Source organism: Gossypium arboreum, chromosome 7 (genome assembly GCF_025698485.1).
Source record: "Gossypium arboreum isolate Shixiya-1 chromosome 7, ASM2569848v2, whole genome shotgun sequence".
In the NCBI taxonomy this organism is placed as follows: Eukaryota; Viridiplantae; Streptophyta; class Magnoliopsida; order Malvales; family Malvaceae; genus Gossypium; species Gossypium arboreum.
This window is the reverse complement of record NC_069076.1, coordinates 58,142,174-58,162,326: the sequence shown is the minus strand read 5'-3', so window position 1 is coordinate 58,162,326 and position 20,153 is coordinate 58,142,174. Positions and strand designations below refer to the sequence as shown.

Here is a 20,153-nt window from a genome sequence, read left to right as displayed (position 1 = left end):
AAATTCAAAAATATAAAAATTAAATTCCTAAAAATTAAAATAAGAATTAAATTACAAATGTATAAAAATATAAAATTTTTAAAATTTTTATTCCATAGTTTCACATAAACATTAAGCCACTTGCTAAGAATGAGAATCTAGGATGAATCTAACTTTTAAAAATGAACAAAGATTTTTAAAATAGCCACGTGGTGCATATGTGAGTCACCACGTGACAGGTATTAGAATCAGAGAGATCAAGCCACGTGGAAACCAAGATTTCCTGGTTTGTGACTAGCAGTTCCTTTCCATTCCCTCGCACTAAAATCTTTTGCCTGTTTAAAAACCCTAAATTCACAAGATTTTCGTAAGGTTTTCCACCTTCCCTCATCTCCCTCCCTTCCTTCCAATTCTTAATTTTCTTTTTCCTTCCAATTCTTCTTCTTTTTTTTCCTTCCAATTCTTCTTCTTTTTTTTTTCTTTTGGGAATAATTCGAAAATTGATTCCATTTTTCCATGATTTCAAGGTATTTTTTTAATCTCTCATACTTTCTCTTGTTAATTTCTTTTATTTTTTTTTCAATTCGTTTTAATCAATGCGGTGATCTGGTTGATGTTCAATTGCTGAGATTTGAGATATTTTTATTATTTCTTTTCTAATCTTGATTGTTCTTAAATTAAATTTGATTAAATTTTTTAAAGTTCATTTTATATTTGATTATCAGTTTGTTATAATTGATTGGTTGCGGGTTTTTATCTGCCGATCGGTTCTAGTTCGAATGTTGACTAATTTAAAAAAAATGATTTTATGTCGAGTGGTTGTTCATTATCCCGTACTTCTTTAAAATAAATTAATTTAATCAACAATATCAAGCTGGAAATATGGAAATCAGTTGTTCACTCATATGGTGCTGTTTGGATCATTAAGGAAGCAAGCTTGAGAAAGAAAAAAAAAGATATCTTTTTTGCTAAAATATTATTCAAATTACTATTTGCATATTACTCTTTCATTTTTTTCAAATTAAGAATTTAGAAGAATTAAGTGTCTGTCTGCTCATTTTCTGGATCTTTTTGAGTTCTAAATCATGAGTTTTTTTTTTTTTACTGTCGAGATTGAACCAAGTATTTGTGAGTTTCTTATACTTTTCAAGTGTTACTTTTCTCGTGCTTCAATCGGGTGAAAGAATTTATTGGTTTTAGTGAAAACTTGATGTTGAAGTTCAAGGTGATTGTTTTTAGGTATTGTTGAGGCTGCATATTTGAATAGCACTTAGGAAAAATATTAAGCCGAACATGAGCACAATAGAAGTGAAGGGGCCTTCTCTTAGAGGGTATCGACGAAGGAAGGCACTCCTGGATCTCAATGTTCCTCCCACTGAAATCAGGGAACAGGAGGGTACTTCGCAGCAGGCTGGATCTGAGCAACTGACTGCTCAACCCGTACAGCCTCCACCACCTGCAACTATTGATGTTGAAGCTATTGATGATGATGTAATTGAATCTTCTGCTATAGCATTCGCAGCGGTATGCAGTTCTTGTTCAATAGTATTTTGTTTTCACATTAACTGTACATTAAACTTGTCTTTATGGATTCATTTGCATTATGTCGACTGTTATTAATTTTCTTGGGGTTTTATGTCAGGCTAAAAACAATTCTAGGAGAAGCCGTGGAAGGACTGTTGTTGACGTAGATTCAGGTAGCTAAATTTATTAGGGAAGGGTGTGTCTAATATTTTCTTTTTCATCATCTGCTACCTGCATTGCCGTAAGCATGTTGCATAAAAGAACCTTGTTCTATATATCTGCTCGACATCAAAAGATTCCTTTTTAGTTATATTATTGACGCCCATAATGATTTGATTTCTGACATGATTTAGGTGATTAATTATTTTTATGAGTTAGAGGGTCCTTAGGGAAACTGAAGACTACCCTTTAACTTGTTGATCATAAGGGATTTTCTTGTGTTTTTTTTTGGGTGATAAAATACCAAATAATAATAATAATAATAATAATTAAAGATTAATGGGAATACGGAAGGAACCTGGATGTATTCTCTTCAGAAATGACAATTACAAGCAAAGCAATCACAATCTATTAACCAAACATGTCTTTAATCCAAGTGGAAATCTAGTTGACATCATGTGCCTCATAACTCAATAGAAGAAACTGATCAATTTTTTCTTTATATACTTCTGAGAATTGTATTAAAACTTTGTTTCGTATGTCCTCGAGTTCTCAGAACATATTTTTGGTGTGATTGCTTTAGATTTAGAACTATATTCTACTAATTTTTGATAACTTTATAGTCTATATTAGTTTGTTAAGGGGATTATAGAATATACACGTGTCTCTGAGCTGTTTGCCCTTAATCGGGGCCTGTGAAGTGGGTTGTACTGTTTACTGATGGCTCAAGCACTAGAATAAAACAAACCTTTTCCTCAAGTGAGGTAAATGTTATTTCGCAGCGAACTGATCTACTCCAATTTTATGTTTCTTGTGTCACTGGATAGGTCAATCAACTTAGAGAATGGTGGTTCTTTATTTACTTTATTTATTCTTTTGTAGTTGAAGTGTTGGACCCTAGATTACTAGGTATTTGAAGTTGTTGCAGCTCACATCTCTCTCCTTCCAGGGCGGCTTGCTCGGTCAACTAATAATAACCTGAACAGGTGCCGGAGACTTCCTCCGACCCCAGTAGTTATCAATTGTGATTGGTATATCAATTTGGAGAGTTCACCGCAGTCTATGGTAAGAACTTATTTCTTAGTGCTTACAAAAGATTCAAGGCAGATACTTTCAAGGATAGGTTGCACATATGTTTCTGGTCATCAGATCTAAGACATTTTGACTGGACATCTCCCAACTTTTTGTCCATTCAAATGCTCTCATGCAGTGGCACCTCTGGCTTTTTGTTGAAGTTATGAATAAAAGTCACTAACTAATTGATTGGCAGGTCAAGGAAATTACAAAGCCCCAGCCACTTCCCAAGGAGCCAACCTTCAATTGTCCGATTTGTATGGGTTCATTAAATGAGGAGATGTCAACAAGATGTGGGCACATTTTCTGCAAGGCATGCATCAACGCTGCAATAGCAGCCCAGGGAAAATGCCCAACTTGCAGAAAAAGAGTGACTGTAAAGGAACTAATTAGGGTCTTCCTTCCATCAGCCAGCTGAAAATGAGCTTCATGCCCAATTAGTGATGTAAACTTGCTGTTCTGTGTGCGTGTGTGTGTGTGATGTCTTTTTGGAAGGAAAATGAATCAAAGTTTGTGAAAGGGAATTATATATGTACCGTTACGCTGCCATTTTTCTAAAGCATTCTGTTTCTGTCATGATACTGGGCTTCAAGATGTTCTTTCAATTATGTAGCCAGCTTTCTGAATGATATTATTCATTCATTCAAATTAACTTCTGATGATGGTTGCTATTCTATTTCAGGAATAATTCAAACTGGAATTGAAAAGGGAAAGAAGCAATGAATTCTGTGTATCAGCGGAGCTAATTTTTGGATTTTTGGAATCTCCAAGATGCCCAAGCTTTAAACTATATTTCTGCAAACAATCTTTTTGACAAGTTATCTGAGCATGCTTTTCATTGCTTTCTTAGATGCATGTGAATCTGCCAGTTGATAACCTCAGCTTCATTATTATTTGAATTAAATCTAAACTTGACAAACAACTTATTTATGTACAGTAAAAGAAGTTGACTTTAGGTTGCTTGTGGTTGTGGACTCCCCTTATATTGCACGTTCTGCTAAGGTTTGTGAACCGATTGGTCTCGGTTGTCTGCCTGTTCTGCTGGTTAAGGTGAATTGCGTTAGGCAAGTTTGGTTGGTTTGAAAGGTGGTAGCCTAAGTTCCCTATGTTGAACTTATATGACCCCATTGTGCCTTCAAAAACTAGCAATTCATCAGCCACAAGCATTAAGTCAGGCTGAATTACCTTTGTTAGCCTTTTGTTTTCCTTTTAAACATGAGTTGGTGGTGGGGCTGTTTGTTTGAAATCTATTGTATACGCAGAACTTTTTTTTAATTGTTTGTTTACGGATGATCTTAAGGAAAAGATCACTAGAAGCTTGTGAACTTCCCATTAATTCAAGTACAACAAAAAGCACAAACATAGCCACTACTCAACTAGGTGGTACGATCTTTATTAACATGACTACATTTAAACCGGTGGTGGCTGTGAACTCCCGTACTGGCTGGGGTCACGGGGATGCGTCAATGGCATTGCCATTGACATCAGCTTTAGTGAAATTCTTGAGGGGTGTCCCAGCTTTAGGTGTCCCGAGGAATGGAAACAGACCTCCGCAGCATGGTCCTCCATGCCCGAGCCATGGGGTTGGTTTAAGGAAAGGAAGTGGCAAACCAAATAAAGGAAGGCCCCATAGACCAAGGAGGCCTTGGGGACTGTAAACTTGGTCTTTCAGTGGCATATCCCTTGCTCCTTCAGTCAGGATAATGGCCATAAGAAAGAGGAGTGTTGTTGCCTTGGCCATTTTCCCCATGTTACTCACTATTCCTGGGGAGCGTTGTTCCATTCCGAACCCGTTTTATAGTGAAATTCTGACGCTCTGCTTACTCGTTTTGAGAGGCATATTTGCTGCATTATGCAACGGAAAGATTGGTTCTTTTGGAAATCTTCAAAATTGGTTATCCATTGTTCATGCCTGGCGGCCCTGCTGATAATCTATCTTACCCAATTTTAAATCAATGTCAAGAGAACAGATATATTTTGATATGATATTTTTAATTTTTTAGAACAATTTAAATATATATTCATATTTTTTTTGAATATAAGTGTAAATAACATGAATACTTGAAACATAAAAAATAGAACAAAAGTTAGAAAAAAAATTGAGATCCATAGTTTGCCATTAAAATGTTACGCCATAGGTTGCTCTAAGAATGGTAGATTAAAAATTGAAGGTTAGGCATTATCAATTTCAATATCCGTGGAGCCATCTGATGTTTAAAATTCGTATAATAATAAAGTTTTGGACAGAGCTGGTAGAATGTCTACCTCATTTCTCCCATTCTCTGCTGGCGGCTGTCCCGAGCAACGCTCCAAACCCTTTTTTCTTTTTTGCTTAGGTCTGTTTTTAATGAATTTATTATTAACTTGAAATTACAAAAATATCTTTATTAATATTTATATATTTGTTACTTATCAGTAATCACCGATCCGAATCTTAAAGGGATCTGGGTCTCCGACGCGTGACTCGGATAGGTCTCATTAGAATATTGAGTGCGAGGCAACCCACGTGCGAGGCGAACCACAAGAGGACAACAAAGCGAGTTCGCGAGGAAAAGCCAAAGACCTAGCTTGTGAGGCAAAGTTAAGGACCCAACTCGCAAGGCAGTGCCACAAATCCATCTCGTAGAAACATAGGGAAGGTTTCAGTTTCAACTTGCATACACCCAAGGAGCTTGTAGAAATGACTGCATGCTCTACAGGCTATCCAAACATGTGTCCAGCAGGCACAGAGCAGCCCAGAATGTTAGTCCCATGAACAGAAAGGGCCGCGTGCTTTGTGGACACATGCCCAGCAGACTTGGAGTGTAATAGCCTAATTTTGGGTTAGTCAGAACAATGGTTATACGAAACCACTATTCCGAAGCCATAGTAATTATTTTAATATTATTTTATGTGTGATGACATGATTATAAAGGTGCATAAAAAATTTAGTGAATTAAATTTAGCATTTGAGAGCTTAATTGCGAAAAAAGATTAAATCGTATAAAGTGCAAAAGTCTTATTTTGATAGCTAAGGGTGTCAAATAGCTAGAGAATCAAAATTGCGGGTCTTTAAAGGGTAAATAGACCCTAAAAAGAGTGCTTGGCCGGCCCTGGGGACAAGAATGGTCAAAAAGTCAAATTAGGTAGGTTTTGGTAGCTTATATGGTCAAAAAGTCAAATTAGGTGGGTTTTGGTAGCTTATTTGACTAAAATAGAAATAAAATAAAAGAAAGATGATATCATCCTTTTTCACCATTTCTTCTCCACCGAAAATTCAGCCATTGTTGGGGTTTGAAAGCTTGAAAATTTCAGCAACTTGTAACCCTCTCAAGTAAGTGATTTTGATGGTCTTTCTTGATGATTTTTGTATTTTTAGAACCCTTGTTGCAAGAGGTTTCAAATAAGGGAACTATTTTGTAAAATGGTTGAAATTTTAGGGTTTTACCATGAGAGAGTTCATGTTGTTTTCTGAAATTTTATAGAAGAAAATGAATCATGGTTGTGAAATGAATAACTTTTGTGAAGGGACTTCTCATGCAAACCCTAATAGGACCATTTTGTAAAATTTGTAAAATAGATAATAATGTTGTGAATATTAGGAATTTGGGGTTGACATAAGAGTAATAAATGGTCGGTTAGGCTTGGCTTCGATAAAGATTGATTTTCGGGTCTAGGGGTAAAATGTTGATTTTGTGAAAGTCTAAGGGAAAAATGGTCATTTTGCCCAATTATGAATTGTTGAGTACCTAGATTAATAAAATGATTAAATGTGTGAATTTTCATCATTATAGATCAAGGCTAGTGGACTAAGCCGAAATAGTCGCCATATTTTGAATACTGATGTAAGTTGTATGTTAATAATACAACTATATCTTTATGATGTGTAATTGAGTTGGTATGGCCTAAATTGTCTTGATTTTGAATATGAGAATACATGTTGAGAAATTTATGTAGTAAAGACTTTCGTTGAACATTTGAAATAGACTTGGATATTTGTACCGTGATAATGGGTGATATGTATGCTAGTGTAAGACATGTCTAGGACATGCATCAGCCACAACATGAGAGCCAGTGTAAGACATGTCTGAGACATGCATCAGCCTCGAGATATTTAAGCTAGTGTAAGACATGTCTGGGACATGCATCGACATTGAGATGAGAGCTAGTGTAAGACATGTCTGGGACATGCATCGGCCTCGTGATATACAAGCTAGTGTAAGACCTATCTGGGACATGGTGTTAGCTTGTAGTGTGTCAGTGTAAGACCAGTCTGGGACATGGCATCAACACCGATAGATGAGAGCCAGTGTAAGACCTGTCTGGGACATGGCATCGGCCTCGCTATATGAAAGCCAGTGTAAGACCATGTCTGGGACATGGCGTCGGCATCTTAACCCATGTTAGGGCTATTGAGTATCCGGTAGTATTTCAAATGGTTCAACAAAAGGTTTATGATTTATATAGAAATGGGAAAAGTTATGATCATGTGATGAGTGGTGCAGGTACCTAATTGAAACGTATGAGATATGGGCTCAATGTATGGAATATGAGTTGTATTGGATGGTAATGAGTAAGTTGTACTTACATTTATTTATGGTACTCATAAATAAACTATGAGAGGTTATGAGCATATTGTTTTATGATAAGTAGTTGTTGTTAATTATCATGCAACTTACTAAGCTTTATGCTTACCCCGTTTCTTTCCATTTTCTTATAGTGCCACCTAATTAGCTCGTGGATCAATGGACGTCGGAGGCATCGATCACACTATCAATCAAAGCACTTAGTATAGTTAGATCTTTTATTTTGATCATGGCATGTATAGGACTTTGACTTTTGAGTTTTGTGTCATTTTTAATTGGCCAATATGTTAGCTTACTTTAGCATTTGATTCAGTTTGTATAAGTCCATGTGTGACAGCCCTAATTTGACCCCAGTCGGGAAGTGGTTTCGGGACCACTAAACTGAGTTGTGAAAATAATTGAATGATAAATTTTGTGCTTAATTTGTGTGAAAATGCATATGTGAATTTGTGGTGCTTTGATTTTTGCCAATTAAGGTGAATTTTATTGAAAGGGACTTGTGTGAAAAATTTAAGAAATGTGCTAGGTATTTATGTGATGGCTTATTACTATGGTTTAAAAAGCATAAGGATGTGCATGTCAAATTGTCATTTTTTTTATAGTGGCCAGCCATGTGGTTGAGTAATTGAAAAAGTATAAATTTTATATGTATTTATATATATAAATGTATTATAATATGTAATAACAATTTTATATTATAATGAAATAAGTAAGTGGGTGAAAAGAACAAGGTTGATAACTTTTGTTCTTCATTGCCGAAAGGGGGGGGGATAGGAGAGACCAAACTTTCGGCTATGTTAGCATCAAAATTAAGGTATGTTTCATGTGCTATCTTCAAAGTCTTGTGAAAATCTAGTTAATCACATAGTTTCCTACATAGCCCACGTTAAAAACTTTAGTTTTGGTTAAGGATATAGCATTCGGCCATTTACCTAAGTTTTTGCTAAATTATTGATAGTTGAATGTTAGTTTTAAAGAATGAATAATTGTGATTGTAAAGGAGTTTCATGTTGCTTAGGTGGTGAATTAAGCATATAAGTGCATTAGATGCTAAGTAGGAAATCGGCTAATGTGTTGGGTGTACTATGGCCGATTGTGACTTGGATAAAATTTAGTAATGTATGTGCTTTAAATGTGTTATGAAATATTATAAGTTAAATTAAGTTGAAGCTTGGTAAAATTGAATAATTGTGGTTTAATTTCTTAATGACAATTGGCTATTATGGTGAAATGCAAATGTTAATATTTAGTTACTAGTGTTTATATGTGTGCTACCCAGATTTGAACTTGTAACGTCCCGTACCCGAGACCGTCATCGGAGTCGAACACGAGGTGTTAATAGACTTAATTCATTACTTAAACAGCTCATACAATTCCTTTTAAAATTTCCAGATAAGCTGGCTAACTGCATCACAGTCTCTTTAAAAATCATATCTCGAGTTCCGAAACTTGAAATCCAATTCCGTAAATTTTTCATGAAACTATACTCATATATCTATCTACTAATTTTTTTCTAGAATTTTTGGTCAGGCCAATTAGTACAGTTTATTAGTTAAAATCTCCCCTGTTTCAGGGTTCCACTACTCTGACCTCTGTGTATTACGAATCAAATATCTCCCTGTACAGAGCTTCAATGACTATGCCGTTTGTCTCTAATAAAACTAGACTAAATAAGGAATCTGTACATATAAAGCATGACTTCCAATTATCTTTTTAAAATTTATGGTGAATTTCCAAATTAAGAATAGGGGATCCAGAAATCGCTCTGGCCCTGTTTCACAAAAATTTAAACATCTCATAAAATATAGCTATATACCTGTTTCGCTTCTTTCATATGAAAATAGACTCATCAAGCTTCGATTCCATAACTTATTCATTATTTAATTCCATTTCTACTATTTTTAGTGATTTTTCAAATTCACATCACTATTGCTGTCTGAATCTATTTTATGGTAAATTTTACCTATTTCATGGTTTCCATGGATTAGCTAGCAATTTGACATACATAACATCAAATATGATCATGATTAGCCATTCCAATGGCTAATCATTACCAAGCATTTCCATACCACTCAATAACCATATCATAAGACCATATATACAAAATGATTATAATGCTATACATGCCATACTCAAAATATACAAGCCATTATGCCAAGATGGTATACTGGATAGTGTGAGCGAGCCTCCGACCGTTCCGATTTCGAGCTGGCTTGTCAAAACTACAAGGAATGAAAAGGAGGAGTAAGCATAAATGCTTAATAAGTTCACATGAAAATAGCAAGTAACATAACCATATAAGCAAACATAAAACATCATTTGCATAATCATCACCAAGACATTCATATCACATTTTCATTTATCATCTTATCATATTGTTGTTATATCGATTTTTCAACCCGAGGGTTAAGTACATACCTGTTCAAAGTACCCATTTCAAAACACTTACCAATACGTCCCTTTCATCTTGAGTATTCCTCCATTTTAGTAGAACTTTACCCGTTGAACACATCGGAATATAATTCGGATACATGGAAAGTTTGCACATAAGTGCCACATATGTAGCCAAGCTACCATGTAACCCACCCATAAGTGAACTCGGACTCAACTCAATGAGCTCGGGCGTTCGCATCCATAAGTGAACTCGGAATCAAATCAACGAGCTCGGATGCCTAGTTACATCTCTCGAACTCGGACTCAACTCAACAAGTTCAGACGCTTGCATCCATAAGTGAACTCGGACTCAACTCAACGAGTTCGGATGCCCAAATATCCCAATGACATGTCACTTGTATCCTAATCCATTCCTAAGGTCCAACAGGACATTTTTCCCTATCATATGTCTCAACCATCTTCTATGGAATGTCGATACCGATACTCGGTAGTATTTCACATTTTCCAAGTATATCACATAATTTGACATATTATCAAACAATTGTCACAAGTATGATATTTCATAATAATTATCATATCATTTAAATAACATTAAAACATTTAAAACAATAACTATGTTACCATCATTTACATATGAACTTACCTTGTATGCGAAAATGGCTACTTTTACCATTTCGTCCACAACTTTGTATTTTCCCCATTTTAGCCCGAATTTCAGTTTTCCTTGCTCTATCATTTAAAATATAGTCTAATTAGGACTCACATTATTCAAATTGACCCAAAATCATATTTCAGAAAAATTACAATTTTGCCCCTAAACTTTTTCATATTTACACTTTTGCCCCAAAGCTCGTAAATTAAACTTCAGCCTATTTTCTTATGTTTTATGACATGCTGATCATTTTTCAATTCTATAGCAACATCAAATTCTCACTCTAACATGTACTTATGACTATTAGGTATTTTTACCGATTAAGCCCTTTTACTCGTTTTCACTTAAAACCGAGTAGCACAAGTTGTCTAACATAATTTAAAACCTCATATTCTATCATAAAACACCAAAATACACAAATTTCACCTATGGGTATTTTTCCAAATATAAAACCTAGGTTAAATTATTGCTAGCATAATCTAAATCGAGCTACCGGGACTCCAAAAACGTAAAAATCATTAAAAATGAGGCTAGAACGGACTTACAATCGAGCTTGGAAGCTTGAAAAACCCTAGACATGGTTTCTCCTTGCTATCTTCGGCCATGGGGTTGAAGATGAGTAAAATTGGCTTTTAATTTTGTATTTTAATTCATTTTACCCCTAAATGACCAAAATGCCCTTACTACTAAACTTTCCAAAAATTCCATCCATGTCTAATTCTTGTCCATAGACTTATAAATTGGTAAAATTCTATTTAAGACCTCCTAATTAATATTTCAAAACAATTTCATACTAGAAATGTAATATCCTGAATTAGGGCTTAATCAGAATAGTGGTTTCGTGACCACAAATCCGAGATAGAAATAATTATTTTACAATGATTTTGATGTTTATGATATGATTGCATGATTGTGTGAAAATTTCGTGATGAAATTCTATGCCTAAAGTGCTTAAATTGAAAGTAGGGACTAAATCGAATAAGTTGCAAAACTTGCATTCTAGAAGTTTTAGTATGAAATTGTTTTGGAATATTAATGAGGAGGTCTTAAATAGAAATTTGACCAATTTTAAGTTCATGGACAAAATTAGGACATGGAAGGAATTTTTGGAAAGTTTAGTAGTAAGGGTATTTTGGTCATTTAGTTATTAAAATGAATTAAAAACAAAATTAAAAGCCAATTTTGTCCACCTTCTTCATTAGGCCGAAATTTCAAGGGTTCTCCATAGCTAGGGTTTGTTTCAAGCTTCCAAGCTCCATAGTAAGTGATTCCAAGCCCGCTTTTAATGTTCTTTATGTTTTTGGAATCCTTTAGCTCGATTAAGCTTATGTTAGCAATAATTCAACCTAGGGTTTATATTTGGAAAAATACCCATAGATGAAATTTGTGTATTTTGATGTTTTATGATAGAATATGGGGTTTTAAATTATGTTAGACAACTTGTGCTACTCGGTTTTTAGTGAAAACGCAGTAAAAGCAACTTAATCGACAAAAATACCTAATAGTCACAAGTATATGTTAGAGAGAATTTGATGTTGCCATAGAAGGAAAAGTGATCAGCATGTTATAAAACATAAGAATAAGGAATAAAGTTTAATTCCAGAGCCTAGGGCCAAAAGTGTAATTATACAACAGTTTAGGGGAAAAAGTGTAAATTTTTTAAGTTCAGATTAATCTTTGTTTTGATAAATGTATGTATTAAATAAGATTAATTTGGTATTATAGATCAAGAAAACGAGATTCAAGTCGTGATCGAGGAAAAGAAAAGATTGTGGACTAAATTGCAAAATCTTTATATTTTGGTACCAAGGTAAGTTCATGTGTAAATAATGTAGCATAAATGTTATTTTTAAGTTATTAATGTTAATTATATGATATGCTGATTTTTAATCGTGAAATATTATGCTTTGTGGTTAATGTTGAGTAATATGCAAATTATGTTTACTACTTGATAAATATGAATTGCTACTGAGTATCGGTTCTGATATTCCATGGAAGACGGTAATGTGAGATCGAGGAAAAAAGCCCGTTTGAACCTTAGGAATAGATTAGGATACAAGTGACATGTCACTAGGATGGTTGAGCATCCGAACTCGTTGAGTTGAGTCCGAGTTCACTTATGGATGCGAATGTCCGAACTTGTTGAGTTGAGTCCGAGTTCGTGAAATATAACTAGGCATCCGAACTCGTTCTGAGTTCACTTATGGATGCGAACGCCCGAGCTCGTTGAGTTGAGTCCGAGTTCACTTAGGGGCGGGTTACATGATTTCTTGATTACATATGAGGCACTTATGTGCAAATTATCCGTGTATCCGAGTTGTATTTCGATGTGTTCAACGGGTGAAATTTCTAGTGAAATGAAAGAACACTTAAGATGCAAGCGACGTTTTGGTAAGTGTTGTGAAATGGACACTTTGGACAGGTATGTTCTTAACCCTCGGGTTGATAATAGATACAACAACGATAAGGTAGTAAGATGATGAATGATGTTTAGAAATATGATATATGTTTTGGTGATACCATGCTAAAATTGTTTGGTATATTTGTATTGTTATGTTACTTGTTATTTACATATGAACTTACTAAGCATTTATGCTTACTCCTTCCTTTTCATTCACTGTAGTTTTGAACAAGCCGGCTCAGGAATCGGGACAGGTCGAAAGTTCGATCACACTATCCAAAGGACTTTTATCTTGGTAAATGGCTTGTACAACTACTTAAGTATGGCATGTATAGCAATATACCTATTTTGTGTAAATAATTTTATGATATGGCCATGTTTGGTTGAGAAAATGTTTGATATTGATAAGTCATGGTGATGGCTAATTTAGATCATGTTTGATATTATGGAAGTTTAATAGGTTATCTAGTTCATAAAAATTCATGGAAAGATGAAACTTGCCTTAAAATGAATGTTGCTGCAGCCATGACATGAATTTAAAAAATCACTAAAAATAGTATAAATAGAACTAAATGATGATTAAGTTATGAAATTGAAGCTTAATGAGTCTATTTTCATATGGATTGAACAAAACAGGAATATAAATTATATTTTATGAGATATTTAAACTTTTACGAAACAGGGCGAGTGATTTCTGGATCCCCTTTCAATTTAAAATTCATAATAAATTTTACTAAAATAATTAGAAGTTGTTATTTATATTTAAAGATTCCTTATTGAGTTTAGTTTTAATAGAATCAAACCTCATAGTCATTGAAATTTTTATAGAGATATATCTGATTTGTAATACACGAGGTCGAGCAATGAACCCTAAAATAGGGATACTTTAATTAATAAACTGTACTAATTGGCCCAATAAAAAATTATATAAAAAAATTATTAAATAGATGTATGAGTCTAGATTAAGGGAAAATTTACAGATCTTGATTTCGAGTTTCGTAACTCGAGATATGATTTTTTTTGTAACTGTGACGCGAGTAGCTAGAAAGCTGTGAATGTAGAAACAAATGATTTGAAGTTCTTAAATTGATAAATTATGTTCGGTAACCCCTCAAGCTCGACTTCGGTGATGGTCTCGGGCGTGGGGGCGTTACATTTAGTGGTATCAGAGCAGGTTTAATCGGTTCTCGGACTACGTGTTGTATGTACGGATTTTGCTATACATGCCATATGTATGAATTGTGATAGTGTGACGACTTCTGACCTTTTTAAATGATTTTATATAGTAAATGGATCTGATCCATTGTGGTAGATGAAGTAGAGAGTAATGCGCCAGCTCTAGCTGAAGGGGCAGCGCCTACTGAAAACCCACCTCCTACTGTTGGTCAGGGAGGAGGAGAAAGGGATCGGGAAGCCTTTCTCCAAATGATGAGTGCATGGTACACCGAGTTCGTTCAGACGAACCCAAATGTACGACCTCCCCACCTCCCCAATTCCTCAACCTATGCCTCCAATGCCTCAAGGAGTGGATATGATAAAATTTCACAGAACCCCATTGATAGAATTAAGTAAACAAAGGGTGAAGAATTTAGAGCAAATATTGATGATGATGCGAGAAAGCGAGTTCGGCTTGAAAATTCTATCCGGTATTTGATGAATTATCTTGTACACGAAGAATGTTTGAAATGTGCTACATCTTTGTTGAGAGATTCAGCCTATAATTGGTGGAAGACTTTGATTTGATGGTACGAAGAGAGGGTAACACAGGAATTCTTTCAAGAAGAGTTTGGAAGAAATATATTAGTGAAAGATTTATTGATCGAAATGTAAAGAGTTTCTTGAGTGAAGCAAGGTAATATGATCTCTCGAATATGAAAGAGAGTTTGTTCGATTGAGTAAGTATGCGGGGAATATGTTCCTCAGAAGCCAAGATGTGCCGACGATTTGAAGACGGGCTCAACGAAGACATTAAGGTATTTGTCGGGATCCTTGAACTGAAAGAAATGGTAGTACTGGTTGATCGAGCTTGTAAGGCTAAAGAACTACTGAAGGAAAAGAAAAAGGTAGAATCTGAAACACGAAATTGGAAGAAAAGACCAATGAGTAATGCACCTTCACAGCCACCCGGAAAGTTAAGAAATATGAATCCTCGTTCCCAAGTTTCAAATTTGGGCAATCATATGGAAATTTTAAGAAGCGAATGTGGGTCCTAAATCTCGGACTACTGCGGCTAGTGTGGAAATCGAGATTTGTTAAACCCGAAAGTGCCGTGTGGTAGAAATCATTTTGGTCCATGCAGAGCAAATGAATGTTTTCGATGTGGTTCTCCGGATCATTTATTAGAGACGGCGGAGAAAGTCGAGAAAGAAAAATTTCAGAGTGTAAAAGCTAGTGGTGCAAACTCGAGGGAAAGTATCCGAGAAAAGTGGAAGTGAAACAAGCGATAAGAATGTAGCAGAGATGCGTGATTAGATCTCGAGGAAGAGCTCAGCTAGAACTTATGCTATTAAAGCACGTGAAGATGCTTCCTCACCCGATGTGATTACCGGTACATTTTCTCTTTATGATATTAATGTTATTGCTTTGATTGATCCTGGTTCTACTCATTCATACATATGCATTAAACTGGTGTCTAGTATGAATATACCTGTTGAGAACACAAAATTTATGATTAGAGTGTTGAACCCGTTAGGCAAATGCGTGATAGTTGATAAAGTAAGCAAGAAATGCCCTTTAATGATTCGGGGTCATTACTTTCCGGCCGACTTGATGTTGTTGCCGTTTGATGAATTTGATGTTATTTTGGGTATGGATTGGTTGACATTGCATGATGCTATAATAAATTGCAAAGAAAAGGTTATAGAATTAAAGTGTGAAAGTGGTGAAATTCTGCGGGTTGAGCCAAACAAATCAGAGGCATTATCTAGTATGATTTCTTCGATGTCGGCTTAGAGATATTTGAGAAAGGGTTATGAAGCTTATTTGGCGTATGTAATTAATACAAAAGAAGTTGAAAAGAAAGTTGAATCGGTCTTGGGTTGTGTGTGAATTTGCAGACGTATTTCCAGAAGAATTGCCGGGTTTGCCTCCAGTCAGGGATGTAGAATTTGGTATTGATTTAATACCGGGAACAACTCCGATCTCGATTGCTCCATATAGAATGGCACCAACAGAGTTGAAAGAATTAAAGTCGCAGTTGCAAGAGTTGGCTGATAAAGGCTTTGTGAAACCGAGTTTTTCACCTTGGGGTGCTCCCGTGTTATTTGTGAAAAAGAAGGATGGTTCTATGAGATTATGTGTTGATTATCGGCAGTTAAACAAGGTGACAATCAAAAACAAGTATTCGTTGCCGAGAATTGATGATTTGTTTGATTAGCTAAAAGGAGCGACATGGTTTTCAAAGATTGACTTGAGATCTGGGTATTATCAGCTGCGAGTAAAAGAGTCGATCGCCTAAAACGCTTTTAGAACAAGGTACAGTCATTATCAATTTTAGTTATGCCATTCGGGTTGACAAATGCTCTCTTGTGTTTATGGATTTAATGAATCGCATATTTCGGCCATACTTGGACAGATTTGTTTGATGTTTAAAATCAATTTGTGTACAAAAATGATGAGTTGATTCAAAAGATTTTGCATGAAGCACATAATGGTTGTTTAGCGGTTCATCCGGCGATCGAAGATGCATAATGACTTGAAGAAAATGTCTTGGTGGAGTGGAATGAAAAGAGATATTTCGAGTTTGTATCAAAGTGCTTAGTTTGCCAACAAGTGAAAGTTTGAACACCAAGTACCTTCGGATTACTCCACCTATTATGGTTCCTAAATGGAAATGGGATCGGATTACTATGGATTTTATATCAGGGTTGCCGTTAACTCCAGGGAAGAAAAATGCCATCTGGGCAATAGTTGACAGACTGACTAAATCGGCTCATTTTATTCCGGTACGTACATATTATTCTCTTAATAAGTTGGCTGAATTGTATATCCGAGAGATTGTTAGACTTCATGGGATACCTTTGTCAATCATTTCGGATAGAGATTCGAGGTTTACCTCACGGTTTTGGCAAAAGTTGCAAGAAGCATTAGGTACAAAGTTAAATTTCAGCACTGCCTTTCATTCACAAACTGATGGACAATTAGAGAGAGTAATTCAGATTCTTGAAGACATGCTCAGATGTTGTGTATTGGAATTTCAAGGTAGTTGGGAAAAGTATTTACCGTTGGTAGAATTTGCTTATAATAATAGTTATCAGACAAGTTTGAAGATGGCACCTTTGAAGCATTATATGGTCGTAAATGTCGGACGCCATTGTATTGGACTGAACTCAAGGAAAATCAGATTTATGGAGTTGATTTAATAAAAGAAACCGAAGAAAAGGTGAAAGTGATTCGAGATTGTTTGAAAGCTACTTCAGATAGACAGAAATCTATGCGGATTTGAAACGAAAGGAAATGGAGTTTCAAGTTGGTGATAAGGTATTTTTGAAAGTGTCTCCATGTAAGAAAGTCCTTAGATTTAGACGAAAGGGCAAGTTAAGTCCGCGTTTTATTGGACCGTATGAAATAATTGAAAAAGTTGGACCGGTAGCATATCGGCTAGCGTTGCCACCCGAATTAGAGAAGATTCATGATGTGTTTCACGTATCTATGTTACGTCGGTATCGTTCGGATCCTTCACATATAATTTCACCGATGAAATTGAACTGCGACGGATATGACTTATGAAGAAGAACCGATTAAGGTTTTAGCTCGAGAAGTCAAACAACTAAGAAATAAAAGTGTTGCACTTGTAAAAGTGTTGTGGCAAAAGCATGGGGTAGAAGAGACTACATGGGAACCTGAAGAAACTATGAGAAACCAATACCCACACTGTTTACGGTAAGATTTTCGAGGACGAAAATCCTTAAAAGGGGGAGAGTTGTAATATCTGAATTAGGGCTTAATCGAAATAGTGGTTTCGTGACCACAAATCCGAGATAGAAATAATTATTTTACAATGATTTTGATGTTTATGATATGATTGCATGATTGTGTGAAAATTTCGTTATGAAATTCTATGCCTAAAGTGCTTAAATTGAAAGTAGGGACTAAATCGAATAAGTTGCAAAACTTGCATTCTAGAAGTTTTAGTATGAAATTGTTTTGGAATATTAATAAGGAGGTCTTAAATAGAAATTTGACCAATTTTAAGTTCATGGACAAAATTAGGACATGGAAGGAATTTTGGAAAGTTTAGTAGTAAGGGTATTTTGGTCATTTAGTTATTAAAATGAATTAAAAACAAAATTAAAAGCCAATTTTGTCCATCTTCTTCATTAGGCCGAAATTTCAAGGGTTCTCCATAGCTAGGGTTTGTTTCAAGCTTCCAAGCTCCATAGTAAGTGATTCCAAGCCCGCTTTTAATGTTCTTTACGTTTTGGAATCCCAGTAGCTCGATTAAGCTTATGTTAGCAACAATTCAACCTAGGGTTTATATTTGGAAAAATACCCATAGGTGAATTTTGTGTATTTGATGTTTTATGATAGAATATGGGGTTTTAAATTATGTTAGACAACTTGTGCTACTCGGTTTTTAGTGAAAACGAGTAAAACGGCTTAATCGGTAAAAATACCTAATAGTCACAAGTATATGTTAGAGAGAGAATTTGATGTTGCCATAGAAGGGAAAAGTGATCAGCATGTTATAAAACATAAGAATAAGGAATAAAGTTTAATTCCCGAGCCTAGGGCCAAAAGTGTAATTATGCAAAAGTTTAGGGGCAAAAGTGTAAATTTTTTTAAGTCCGTATTAAATGCTGTTTTGATAAATGTATGTATTAAATAAGATTAATTTGGTATTATAGATCAAGAAAAACAAGATTCAAGTCGTGATTGAGGAAAAGAAAAGATTGTGGACTAAATTGCAAAATCTTTATATTTTGGTACCAAGGTAAGTTCATGTGTAAATAATGTAGCATAAATGTTATTTTTAAGTTATTAATGTTAATTATATGATATGCTGATTTTTAATCGTGAAATATTATGCTTTGTGGTTAATGTTGAGTAATTTGCAAATTATGTTTACTACTTGATAAATATGAATTGCTACCGAGTATCGGTTCCGATATTCCATGGAAGACGGCAATGTGAGATCAAGGAAAAAAGCCTGTTTGAACCTTAGGAATAGATTAGGATACAAGTGACATGTCACTAGGATGGTTGAGCATCCGAACTCGTTGAGTTGAGTCCGAGTTCACTTATGGATGCGAATGTTCGAACTCGTTGAGTTGAGTCCGAGTTCGTGAAATGTAACTAGGCATCCGAACTCGTTGAGTTGAGTCCGAGTTCACTTATGGATGCAAGCGCCCGAGCTCGTTGAGTTGAGTTCGAGTTCACTTAGGGGCGGGTTACACGATTTCTTGATTACATATGAGGCACTTATGTGCAAATTATCCGTGTATCCGAGTTGTATTCCAATGTGTTCAACGGGTGAAATTTCTAGTGAAATGAAAGAAAACTTAAGATGCAAGCGACGTTTTGGTAAGTGTTGTGAAATGGACACTTTGGACAGGTATGTTCTTAACCCTCGGGTTGATAATAGATACAACAACGATAAGGTAGTAAGATGATGAATGATGTTTAGAAATATGATATATGTTTTGGTGATACCATGCTAAAATTGTTTGGTATATTTGTATTATTATGTTACTTGTTATTTACATATGAACTTACTAAGCATTTATGCTTACTCCTTCCTTTTCATTCACTGTAGTTTTGAACAAGCCATTTCAGGGAATCGGACAGTCGAAAGTTCGATCACACTATCCAAAGGACTTTTATCTTGGTAAATGGCTTGTACAACTACTTAAGTATGGCATGTATAGCAATATACCTATTTTGTGTAAATAATTTTATGATATGGCCATGTTTGGTTGAGAAAATGTTTGATATTGATAAGTCATGGTGATGGCTAATTTAGATCATGTTTGATATTATGGAAGTTTAATAGGTTATCTAGTTCATAAAAATTCATGGAAAGATGAAACTTGCCTTAAAACAGAATGTTGCTGTAGCCATGACATGAATTTGAAAAATCACTAAAAATAGTATAAATAGAACTAAATGATGAGTAAGTTATGAAATTGAAGGTTAATGAGTCTATTGTCATATGGATTGAACAAAACAGGAATATAAATTATATTTTATGAGATATTTAAACTTTTACGAAACAGGGCCAGAGTGATTTCTGGATCCCCTATTCTGAATTTAAAAATTCATAATAAATTTTACTAAAATAATTAGAAGTTGTTATTTATATTTAAAGATTCCTTATTGAGTCTAGTTTTAATAGAAACAAACCTCATAGTCATTGAAATTTTTTATAGAGATATATCTGATTCGTAATACACAGAGGTCAGAGCAG

At 35.0% G+C, this 20,153-nt stretch overlaps 1 protein-coding gene and 1 long non-coding RNA gene across 2 annotated transcripts; both read left to right on the top strand.

Annotated features, from left to right (window-relative positions):
- The first annotated feature begins 268 nt into the window (after positions 1–268).
- On the top strand, positions 269–4,227 carry LOC108460190 (uncharacterized). Its single transcript, XM_017759584.2, has 6 exons — positions 269–506; positions 1,219–1,503; positions 1,622–1,676; positions 2,612–2,727; positions 2,933–3,181; positions 3,419–4,227. The coding sequence occupies exons 2-5, from the start codon at positions 1,273–1,275 to the stop codon at positions 3,152–3,154; spliced, it is 624 nt and encodes a 207-aa protein (XP_017615073.1). The 5' UTR covers positions 269–506; positions 1,219–1,272; the 3' UTR covers positions 3,155–3,181; positions 3,419–4,227.
- A 1,747-nt stretch (positions 4,228–5,974) lies between these two features.
- On the top strand, positions 5,975–7,735 carry LOC128295271 (uncharacterized). The gene is made up of 2 exons (XR_008285618.1): positions 5,975–6,049; positions 7,436–7,735. It is a non-coding gene; the product is annotated as an uncharacterized LOC128295271 (long non-coding RNA).
- Positions 7,736–20,153: the final 12,418 nt, after the last annotated feature.